Below are 11,303 nucleotides of genomic sequence, written 5' to 3' on the forward strand. Positions count from 1 at the left end.
AGCCTGCCCCGGGGAAGGGATTTCCTGGGCAATGCTTTATTCGTGTCCCCCTGAGTGCTGCTGCTCCTCAGATGCTGCTCCTGCTTCTCTGCTGGCTGAGTGCTGCTGCCCCAGGGGTCCCTCGACCAGGCTGCCTGCCACAGCAACTCTGCCTGTAAGTAATTTGTGTGTTTCTTGTACTCCTCAAATGTTATTGCAATGTTGTAACAGCAGCTTTGGTCCTCGATATTCGCGTGGTTCAGGCACCCAGGTCTGTCAGAACGTGCTGCTGTGAGCAATGGGGGGAGGAGAAATACACACTGATCAAAAATGAGTCTTTTGCTGTTAGATTCCTAGACGAGCACTAGGCTTCTCTCTGCAAGTGTACCTGGTTATCACCAAAGGCCCCTGAATCCTCTGTGATAGGCAGCAGCTTTATAACTCATCTGTCATGGCACTGCTCAACCCAGTTCAATGTCCTCAGGTGGCAATGCCACACAGCTGCTATCTCTGCTCGTCCCAGCTGGTGAGGTGTGTCTGCACTAGTGTGAGCCTCAGGAGTATCTTGACTTAAATCATATAGTCATAGTCTAGAAGAATCCTCAGGGGTGCTTCTCCTTCCTGCAGCTGCACAGTGCAGACATAAACACCTCTAACACGTAGGTGTATCTGGATCAAGCAGTGAAGCCCCAGCCAAGCATTTTGGGATGCAGTGTCCCTCTCCCTGTTTGCCCACAGGGAAGGTACTGGGCTTTGGGAGGGTATTTCCATGTCTCTGGGAGAAGCTGCATGCCTGGCCCTGGTCACTGATGGGCTCTGGTCTGTGCAGCAGTCAGAACTGGAAACTCCTGGAGGATGGTGGGGATGAATCAGGTGTGAGCCTCACCCTGTGGTATCCCACCATACCAGGCAGAGGCTTGTAAACATCTTAAACTATTATAAATACCCTTACTAATGAGGTAAGCTTGTGTACTTAGTTTAAAATCTTATGTCCTGGGGAAGAGGTTAGAACAAACAGTAACTGGTGCAGGCAGAGACTCTGTGGAGGCGGCTTCCTTGTGGAGCGGCTGGGACACCGTGTTCAGAGCTGTGAGCAGGGTTGGTGTGTTCTTCCTCCAGTTCCATAAATCACAGCTTTTAGTGAACACAACCTCAGGGGACCCTCAGTAAGCCTCTCCTACAAGACTCCATGCTTAAGTCATAGTTGCTAATTCCAGGACTGGAACTGTGATCTTGCAGAAACAGGCACTTGGCAGCCTAGGTTTAGCTCAGGGCACAGAGGCACTTCAGCAAGCGTGCTTCCAGCTCACGTGTGCTTAGAGCACCTTCATCTCTTTTAGGAGAGCTCTGGAAGCTTCTGTCCAGTAGCACAAACCACACCTTAAAATCTCAGCCTGGAATGCTGTGCTGACAAGCATGGCAAAATGGAAAGCATTAACTGTATGCTGTAGATAAAGAGGGGCAGGTAAGTATAGAACAGTTGGTAGCAGGCCAGCCCCTGTGGGTGAGATGCTTTATTTATGGAGAAACCAAACAGGATTATAGTATTTTGGTTATTTCCATGTTTGTACTGTGGCAGCCACAGGAAGTCCTGGTTATGGACTGAGACTCGAGTCTGCTAGCTGTGATACAAACGTGGGCCAGGGAAGAAATCCAGAGACCATACAGGCTGAAAAGCCAAGTGTTCTAAAAAAACAACCAACCAACCAAAACAAACAAACAAAATCTCTGGAAGTTGGCAACAGTTATGAAAGGAAATTTATTCAGGATCACCTTGTACTCCTCATCACCTTTTCTAAGTCGTTGTACAGCTCTGGGTAGTGCCTAGTGCAAGGGGAATCATTTTTGCCTGTGGTTTGGGGGTGCTTCTGCTGCATAAGCAAGCACATAGGAGCCAGACCTGTACTGGGAACAGATCTGGGCCTTTCCTTCAGCTCGGGGACACCAAAGTCTTCCAGTGCAGGGCTTGAGGCATAGGTGTCCTAGAAAACCAAGTGTCATGGTGACACTGAGGCTGCTCAGTGCTCAGCACAGGGGAATGGAGCAGGTCAGTAAATACTCTGTAGTACAACATCCTGCCCCCAGTAGAAACTTCTGTTCTGTACTGCTGCAGGGGATTAATAATAATGAAAACCAAAACCCACCCAACCTCTCCAATACCAGTGCCCAGCCATGGAGTAAATGACCAAATTCCTCCTCAGTGAATTAGAAATTTCCACTTTCCTCTTGCCTGTTCTGATTTCCTCTGTCTGTTGCCTTTGTGTTGTCTCCTTTTTAGAAGAGCTTCTAACCCAGTGAATTTCAATCATTTCTTTGTGTCTTTCTGCCTTCCCTTGCTTTCTACTTCTGCTCCTGTCAGGCAATCTTGCAGCTGTTGCATCCCCTTTTCCTGCTGGCTGGGGGCGGTGTCAGCCGGTGCGGCAGCGCTGCGGGTGCCCTCGGCGCGGTGCCTCCCCTGCCCGGGGCGTGTGAAAGGAGTTACAGCATCAGTTACACTCCCCACAGAGCTGCCCGGGCAGAGCGTGTTCCTGGATGGTGTGCCCCCAGCTCTGCCCAGCCCCCTGAGCAGCACACTGCTGCTGTGCTGCTTTGCTCAGCTCTCCTCTGAGCGTGGTGACAGCCCCAGCCTGCAAACAGCTTCCACCCAGCTCAGCAACAGCCTGCAGGGCAGATTATCCCCTTCCCTCCTGACTCCACACTCACTGGGAATGGCCCCAGCAATTTTCCTGCCACGTCGTCACAAGGCTGTAGAATAATCATTTCCTTCATCAGTCAGAGCTGTTAAGCACATGCTTTAAAATCACAGCTCTCTGCATCCATCCCACTGGTTTTTGGCTGGGGGTCTGCCAGGAAAGGTCCCAGTGAGAGGAGTGCTGTGGGCCCCAACAGGAAACCCACACAACAGTCCTGCAGGAGCAGCTCCCACTGCTGCAGGCACAGTGCTGCTACATCAGTCACCAGAGGCAATACCAGGGAACTTTTATACAAGTTTTTAATACAAAAATTCAACAAAAATATATATATATATAATCAGGCATTTTATGCAATGCATACATTCCTTGTATCTGCAGGTACAGATAAATAACAGAAGGCAAAACCAAGTATTTTGCTTATCTTTGGCCATTAACCAGTAATCACCCCCAAAGAGATATCATAGGGTCAAAGAATAATAAACTGAGTCTGTAAACTTCTCATTACAGACAAAGTATGAGGCAATAATACAGTAGTTAGATTTTTAGAAATGTAAGGAAGTATTTCTTTAATACTGCCCAATATTGAAATTTAACCTGGTTTGCTGCTGTGGAACCTCAGGCCTTCTTTAGCTGACAGAGAGACAACATTCCTGCATTTACATGAGACATCCTCCAACCCTCACCTCAGCCCACTTCCCATCACCAGACGCTGCTCTACAAAGCCAAGCTGTACATCCCTGTGAGACAAACTAGCACGAATTCTGATCTGTGGATCAGTTTCCTGAACCCCAACCAATGTACATACATACAGAGCAGTTAAGCTTCCTTAAGTCAATATTTTTTCTAACTCAGTGTCCCAGAATAATAGCTATCCTTCCACTTTACAGCACAGATGCAGCTGATGGCTCTACCAAAGCAATATATACATGATACACATTAAAAATCATAAAAGCAATTTTTAAAGGTACATTGATAACATGTAGCAGCTGATCTCTATGTATGTACATGTTTTCACAGTTACAGTTTAGAAAATTGAGAACACCAGGAATACTTCTACTGTGTTTTTTATAAATATTAAAAATTCACCTGTCAGGCATATTGACAAAATAGTATTTAGATTATCACTTTAAATAGCTCTTGAGAACCTGTAGAGCCTTAAGCTTAAAGGCTGTAAAGTTCGAGGATTCTTTAAAGTGTTGAGCTTGTTTCAGCAGCTGGGCCACCTGCCTGTTTGATGTAAAAAACCAAACGACTCAAATCTGGTAACAGAGGAACTCCACCACTTTTGATGGGATGGGCAAGTCCTTGACTTGGCTGGTGGGCATCACTCTTCGAATCGCCATGCGACACAGGTGCTGCAGACTGGAGACTTCTCTGGGAGTTGCCCAGAAGTACACGCTGCCATCCTGTGTCCTGAGCACACAAAGGAAACAAAAAACACACCAGAATTATTCCCTTGAATGATTTCAGCTTAGTATTTGGTTAGTTAGAGGAGGGATGTGCTCTAGGCCTCCCATGGCGTAGTTCCAGCTGTTCCAGACTCTGTCACACTAGACACCAGTTCTCTGAAGCTGTAGCAGCACAATGAGCAACTGGCTGATGATCTCTGTGGCAGGCCTGAGCAGCTCTTCCAACAGCTACTGAGTGCACCACTCAAGAGAGAATACCTGCCCTGTGATTAGCTAATGGTCTTTTCCCAATCCACATGGTTGTGGGTCTGCCTTATTTATTCTTAAAGATAAGAAATGAGTTTATCAGCTTCTTGATTTTACTGCTATTCTAGGCATGTTTAAACAAATATCACCAGAAGTAAAACCAAGTCAGAAGGACCAAGCTGCAAGTCACAACTGAAGATGTTTAGAACACGTAGCCACTGTTTTTAGCTTTTTATGTTACCTTAGTATTAAGGAAGGGGGAAAAAAAAAGAAGCATGTACTTGCCCTGCTGCTAGAACACTGCCATCAGTGGAAAACGTACAGCAGAGCCCATTGTTCAGAGGTGCAACTTGTACAGGGTATTCCTCATCAATCCTCCAGAATCTCACCATTCTGAAAAAGGAAGAGCCATGTAGTAAGTGATCAGAATACACATTTAATTCTGCCTGATATTTCCTGACTAGTTTTTTGGGCAAAATCAAAGAAGTGGAGCTCAGAGGATTTTTATAAATATTTTAATATGCAAGCCTATTAAAAAGTCCTTGCATATACATGTTGGATTTCACCTGAAATGTTACTACTTCATTCCTGTAAGTCCCCTGAGCAATACTTCTTCAACCATTTTAATTCAGCCAATTAAAAGACTGCTTTCCAACAGCAGAAAGCAACACCCTGAACTATAGATTCAGACAGTCTCTCTTAAGTGTCATACATGCTGGGAAATCCCAACAATGCTTGTCTTGATGAAAAAAACTAAAACCCTCCTGTAAGTAGCTTAATACCATTGCTGTCATCTTGAGAAAGCATTTTTTCTATTCTGAAAATATAGTTCTTCAAAGTATCATTTGCAGTGTTAGCAGAAGCTCAATAGAAGCTCACAGAGCATTTCTTTCTACTCCTGAATCTACTGCTGTACAAGACCTGCATCATTCTCTCCATTGTTTAGAACCCCTCTTTTTCTGTTTTCAGCTGTTAAATGCTTCAGTGACCTCACAACTCATTGTTTCTCCATTCAGAATGACCATTAACACATACCAGAGAACTCATCTGCTTTTACCATGGCCATCAGAAGTCATTCCTCAGAAAAGCTGACTTAGGATTTAAAAGTTGATGTCCTATGGGAGGAATCAGGAGTCTGAGGAACCTTTCCTCATACTTACTTATCATCAGCAAGGCTGGCGAGGTGCAGTCCATCCTGGCTGAAGGACACGGATCTGACCCAGCGGTCATTGGCACCGCCGGCGAATATTGGCGTGGGGGGGGGAAACAGATGCCTGCAGAGAGAGAGACACTGAGCCAGCAGCACCACCCCAGAGCTGCAGAGCTGCTGCCTGCAGCTGGGACTAGCAAAGCTGAGGAAGAACAAAGGGACAGCACGTTTAACTCTGAAATCAGGAGTGGAGACTGAACTGCTGCACCTTTTGTAGTGCTGAACGCTTCAGCTTCGTTGAAGACACTTAAATTAGTGCACGTTAAAATATCCCTGCTTTAAATTCTCTCTCAGAATAATTATCAGTTTAATACACAAACCCATTAATTTCAGTAGTCATCTTCATTCTAGGAGAACGTTTCCAGACACGGTTATTTTACTCACCCAAACTCCATGAGAATGACTCCAGTGTGTGGGTCCCAGAGGCAGAGGCGGGTGTCGTAGGACGCGGTAGCCAGCAGAGCCCCGTCAGGGGAGAACTCACAGGCTACGACATCGTGGTGGTGTCCGTCCAGTTTCCGTAGCATGGAGTATTTATCCATGTCCCAGAGAAACACCTGCAATTAAACAAGCTAATGTTATAGCTCTGCTCAGAGAGGCAGTGAAGCATTTACTTTCTTTTTTAAGGATAGTTACTAGTCTTAATTTAGGATTATATTAAAATCAGGCATAGTGAATTACTACAATTAAGAGATATGCTCAGTGTCATACTTGGATTAAAATCAAGTTTTTAAAAATAATTAAAGCAGACATGCAAGTTCTAACTCTTTTGTTAAATGTTATTAACAAAATAAGCCAAAATATAAGATAAAGGCAACATAATTTAACCGTGTAGCTTACTGAAATTCAGGTATTACAAAACTATTTTATTAAAATATGCAGAAATAAATAGGGTTAAACTCTACAGTCCCCTCTTTTCAGTAACTACCAAAATTTTAAGAAATATACAGACAGAGAATGTAAGGTTAACATATTGTTACTCCAGTGGCATCCCTTTGAGTTTAAGATCACTTGTTTACAATTGGCTTGGATCACCAACGTCAGTCTAGAAAGAGAAACAGATACTGCAAGCAAAAAGAATTTTCACAGCCAAAAGTTAAGTCTTTGGCAAAACAACAGGGAAGTGTAGCCACATTACTAGAAAGACTTTATGCATTTAAAATCAAGTCAATGGTAACAAAACAACATTAACATTACAATTTATCCAGCTAATTGAATACTGTATTATGAAAATTGATTACATATTATAGTATTCTGGGATTTTACATGCACTTGTACATTATGTATAATAAAAGTATAGACTGTGCAGAATTATTTAATAGGAATTATCTATGTACTGCAGCATAATTTTAGAGAAAATATAAGTCTTTAGCATAAGATATGTCCCTAAAAGAGCCCAACAGAATCCTTGATTTTTTTTTTTTCCCCTCCCGACTCCATTTTACTGCAGATTAAATCCTGACATCTTGGATAAATTTGTACATTTGAGCAAAGCAAGGACAGCCTTAGTGCCTCCCACACTGCCTACAGCTGAACCATTTTACAATTGGCTATATAAACATGCTGACCAATTTCTTCAAGGAGACCTAAACATTCCATAAAACTGGAAACTAAATTTAGGAGTCAGGATGTCTCACTGCTGTGAAAATTATTAAAAAAAAAAAAACAAAAACAAAAGGAAAGAAAGAAAGCAGAAAGTGGACATCAACCAGCACCTGTGTACGTACAGTACACCTTGCAGTGGAAGGCAAGGTTACTTCGTCCTACGGGAAAGTTCTCCCCCAGGCTGGCAGCCAGAGATGCCACTCTCTGCCCAGCCAGCACCACTCTGCTCCTGGGAGTGGTGCCAGCTTAACCTCAATCACACCAATATTGCTGCCACCACCTGTGACAGGGAAAGCAAGAAGCTTATGGAAAACACACAGCCTGAAGATAGCAATGTATACATCCCCATCTGCCCTAGTTCACCAAACCCAGCCCTCGGCTGCTCCCTGCTGAGCCTGCCCTGACTAGAGCATACAGTGCACCCCAACAGTCAGACATGTCAAGTGGTACCCAGAGCCTGAACTGTGCTTTTCACTTGCCATCCCTAGGCTGCACTCTGCTACCTACAAAGCCCCTCCAGCTAGACTGAATTCCCCTTTCTGTTTTACCCTTATTCTTCAGTGCCAAGAAAAGCAGCTTATGGCATATGTGCTTTACCTGCACTGCTTTCAGTTCTCTAGCAGGGCTCTAGAACAGGGATGAACACAACCCATATGCTGCTCTTCATTTGAGATCTTTTAGACAAGTGCATTGGAAATATGGAGAAACATTTTTGTTCAGCAAGAGGTCACATAACTGGCTCAGACTTTGAAAAGTCCTTTTCATTGAGCAGGAAATAGAAAGGATAAGATCAATAATAAAATAGTTCTATGCATTACTCCAAGTATCTTTTAATGCTGGAAGCTTTAGTCTTCTTTGCTTTTATACTATGAACGTGTGCAGGTGTGTAAACTACTTCTCAAAGAATGCTGACACAGTTTCCTTCAACTAAAAGCAGTGCAAGTTCAATTCATAAATCAGTGTCTCAATACACCATTTACTAGTTTAATTTCATGCACTTTTACATCATCATAAAATATTAGAAGTTCATGACACCGAGCACAAGCTTAATGTTACTTAGATTTAAAATGATTATGCACACAATTCAGTAGATTTAAGGAACAAGAAACTCTGACACATACTGCTTTACTAGCTCCAACAGAACAGAGAATAGAAGAGTCTGGAGAGAACGCACAACCATATACCCAGTTCTGGTGTCCTCTCAACACTTTCATCATATTTCCTGAAAAGAAAGACATTCCTGTAAGAATTGATGAAATATGACAAATTCAAAAGCTTTTCCAAGTTAGTTTTTTCTTTATAAAATTTTATACTATTTTTTCCAGACAACATCTTACAAAGTCATTCTATGCAGAGATAAAAATTGTCATGCAGCCTCTAAATCCTACATGCCTATTTAAAACATCCCTCCCTGCATGCTTTTAACTTAACCCAGCACCATGTTCTATCTGTAGGGTATATACAGGTAACCAATTTCTAGGGAGCAAGAGAGTGACTAATGAAACAAAATTAATCTGAGTTTATAACAGTAAAAGAGGAGAGTATGTGGGTATTTCTCCTGTGTATTACAGCAGATAAAATGCATACGTACCATCATCTTTCAGGTCCCACACTCTCAGTGTTTTGTCTCTGGATGCAGACACTAAAATCAGGCTGCCATCTGGGGCAAAGGTTAAATCTCTCACAACTTCTGTGTGGTCCATCAGGTTAAGGAGGAGTTTTCCTGTTATATGAAAACACCACAATTTAAAATGGACTGTACTTTTATTCAGATCCAATGCTTCACAGGTACAAACACAGAATACAAAATTACAGGAGATAAAGATGAGTTTTGTTTGAAGAAATGCTCCCTACAGTAAGAAGCACGTGTATCTGTTTAGACCCTTCCTATATTGAGGGGCAATTTCCTGAAAAGCCAGTAAATCTAGACACTAAACACATATGCCTCAGAAATAAGGCAAGACTTGTCTTCTGATAGACATCTCCAGGTTCCAAGCTTAAATTTACAAGTCAATAGTCAGTTTCATTTCTTTTAAAGCTGAGTAGCTCCCTCCCAAACTAGCAACTAGCAGCTGTTACCAGCTACATTGAGATCCCCCAACCTCAGATTCAGTTTCTTACCATGTGAACAATTATTTACTTTTTAAAAAAAAATACAAAGTCTCCATCCATGTAATCCTTGCCCAACTCAGGAACAGAGCGCAACTCTGTATCTGAAAGTCTCCTTTGTTTGAAAGTGTATTAAACATCCAGTGGAAGATTTTAAACAACCAATATATACAAAGTCAACCCCATACTTAACCATTTTGCAGCAATAAGGATTCCTCTTCCATCTCAAAGCATGCCCCAAGTCTGTTCCTTCCTCTAGCAGCATCTGAACATTTTTAGTCGCAGGAGTTTGTGCTTTTTTGGAAATGACTTGATTTGTATTTAAGGCTGAGGTCACAACTAACATCCTGTAAGCAACTCCCTCTGTGTATTAACGACGTCACTGCTGATAAGGTGCCAGTGAGGTGGCAGCCTCCTCTCCAGTACTCTACCTGTGTACACATCCCAGATCTTGATGCGCCCGTTGCTCAGGCCGGTGGCGAGCAGCAGCTGGTCCTGCCCGAACTGGAAGCGGTGCCACTCGACGTTGACGCAGCGGCTCTGCTTCTCGGGCACCGAGGAGCCGAAGGCCAGGCTCCAGACGATGTCGCCGCAGTCGAGGACGTGCTCACAGGGCTTGCTCTTCTGCCCACTGTCACTGCTCTGCCTCGGCAGCCTGGTACTGATGGAATCTGCAACATTCTTTGTGCCGTGCAATGAGCTGCAAACCAAACCCAAAAAACCGGCATGAACTATCTTGAGAGATAAATACACAGCAACAAGGTCTTAAAGATATCACAAAATCTGTGAGTTGTCACAATGGCCTGTGAGATCCTGGGGCCAGCACGTGAAAACCAATTCAGCCACCACCAGAAAGAAGAAAAAATATGGGGAGGTAGGATGTGCTGGGAGGGGAAATGTAACCAGCTACAAGAATGCAACGAGCTGGTTACCAACTTCATTGAAATATACCCTGCGAGTGAAAATAAAATGCATTCTGGAACGTAACTTGCATTCTAGTAAGAATGATAAGGAAAGTAGATCAAGTAAATTACTAAAAGGTAAAACTAAAGTTTCCTGATGGGCAGATCTGGACTTTAAAATTTCCTAAGTCTTTAAATTTCCTTTTCATTTTAACTTCCTCTTATTTTAGAGCATCTAAATCCATTAATAAATCGCTCCTCCATAGCCTTTGTGACGTTGTAGTGAAGTTGTTTCACTGGCCACAGAGGAAGAGATAAAACAATGACTGTTACTTAAAAAAAACCAATCGTTTTTCCCAAAGACATCAAACCTTATCAGCCAGCACATGTGTTTTAATCTATTAAAAGCTATCTCCTGTTTTGAAATTCTTAAGTTTTTCAGGTGAATTAAAAGGCGCATGGTTTTGTCTTACAAGTTACTAAGGCACTGAGACCAGGGGACCAGCTTCACTATGCGATGCCCTTGAGACCAAGCAAAGTAAGATCCATCGGGAGCAAAGGCAACAGTCCAGTTTTCACGTCCACACTTCTTGTCAAAAGGAGAAGTTGGGGCTAAGAGTTCTCCTACAGTGCGTGATCGTGCTAAAAAGAAAACAAAGAGGAAACTGTTATTTAAAAAAGAAAGCATGTTTTAAAAGGTTACAAGGGAACCAGGCGGTATGTTAATTACTTTGCTTTTTTTTCATGATATTTAAAGTCATTGGGGAAGGGGTCTTATTGTCACTGCACAACCAATTGAGAGCTAAGCCTCAATTGCAAAAATGCCCGAGTCACTAAAGAGAAACAGTGGAGTGTTAAAATGTCCTGGTCGTCGTGTTAAGTAATATCTTATTTTGATCCTGGAAGTAGAACTCAAAAGTTGTTATAGCACAGCTATGACTTCAATTATTGTAACTATAGCTCTAGAAACAGCAGAACGAAGCTCCAACTTGACCTAATACTTCAGTGTTTAGCGAATTAGACGCCAAATAATGGGGGTTTTGCCTTTCAAGAACAATGTGAGTACACCTGCACGCTGTCATACCCTGCCTTGCCTTCAGAAATCGTAAATTAAGCATCGATCATAGGGAGTTAGCCCCGTGCGGCCGGA

General features: G+C 43.0%; 1 protein-coding gene across 1 annotated transcript; it reads right to left on the reverse strand.

Annotated features, from left to right (window-relative positions):
- Window positions 1-2,960: 2,960 nt before the first annotated feature.
- WSB1 (WD repeat and SOCS box containing 1) lies at window positions 2,961-10,795 on the reverse strand (the record flags this gene model as incomplete). The annotated part of the gene is made up of 8 exons (XM_008949781.1): window positions 2,961-4,085; window positions 4,613-4,720; window positions 5,488-5,601; window positions 5,922-6,094; window positions 8,264-8,364; window positions 8,734-8,865; window positions 9,683-9,951; window positions 10,627-10,795. Coding segments are annotated over 8 exons (1,226 nt in total), but the record flags the coding sequence as incomplete, so codon positions are not given.
- Between the last annotated feature and the right edge of the window lie 508 nt (window positions 10,796-11,303).

This window comes from Merops nubicus, unplaced genomic scaffold, assembly GCF_000691845.1.
Source record: "Merops nubicus isolate BGI_N331 unplaced genomic scaffold, ASM69184v1 scaffold3401, whole genome shotgun sequence".
Classification (NCBI taxonomy): domain Eukaryota; kingdom Metazoa; phylum Chordata; class Aves; order Coraciiformes; family Meropidae; genus Merops; species Merops nubicus.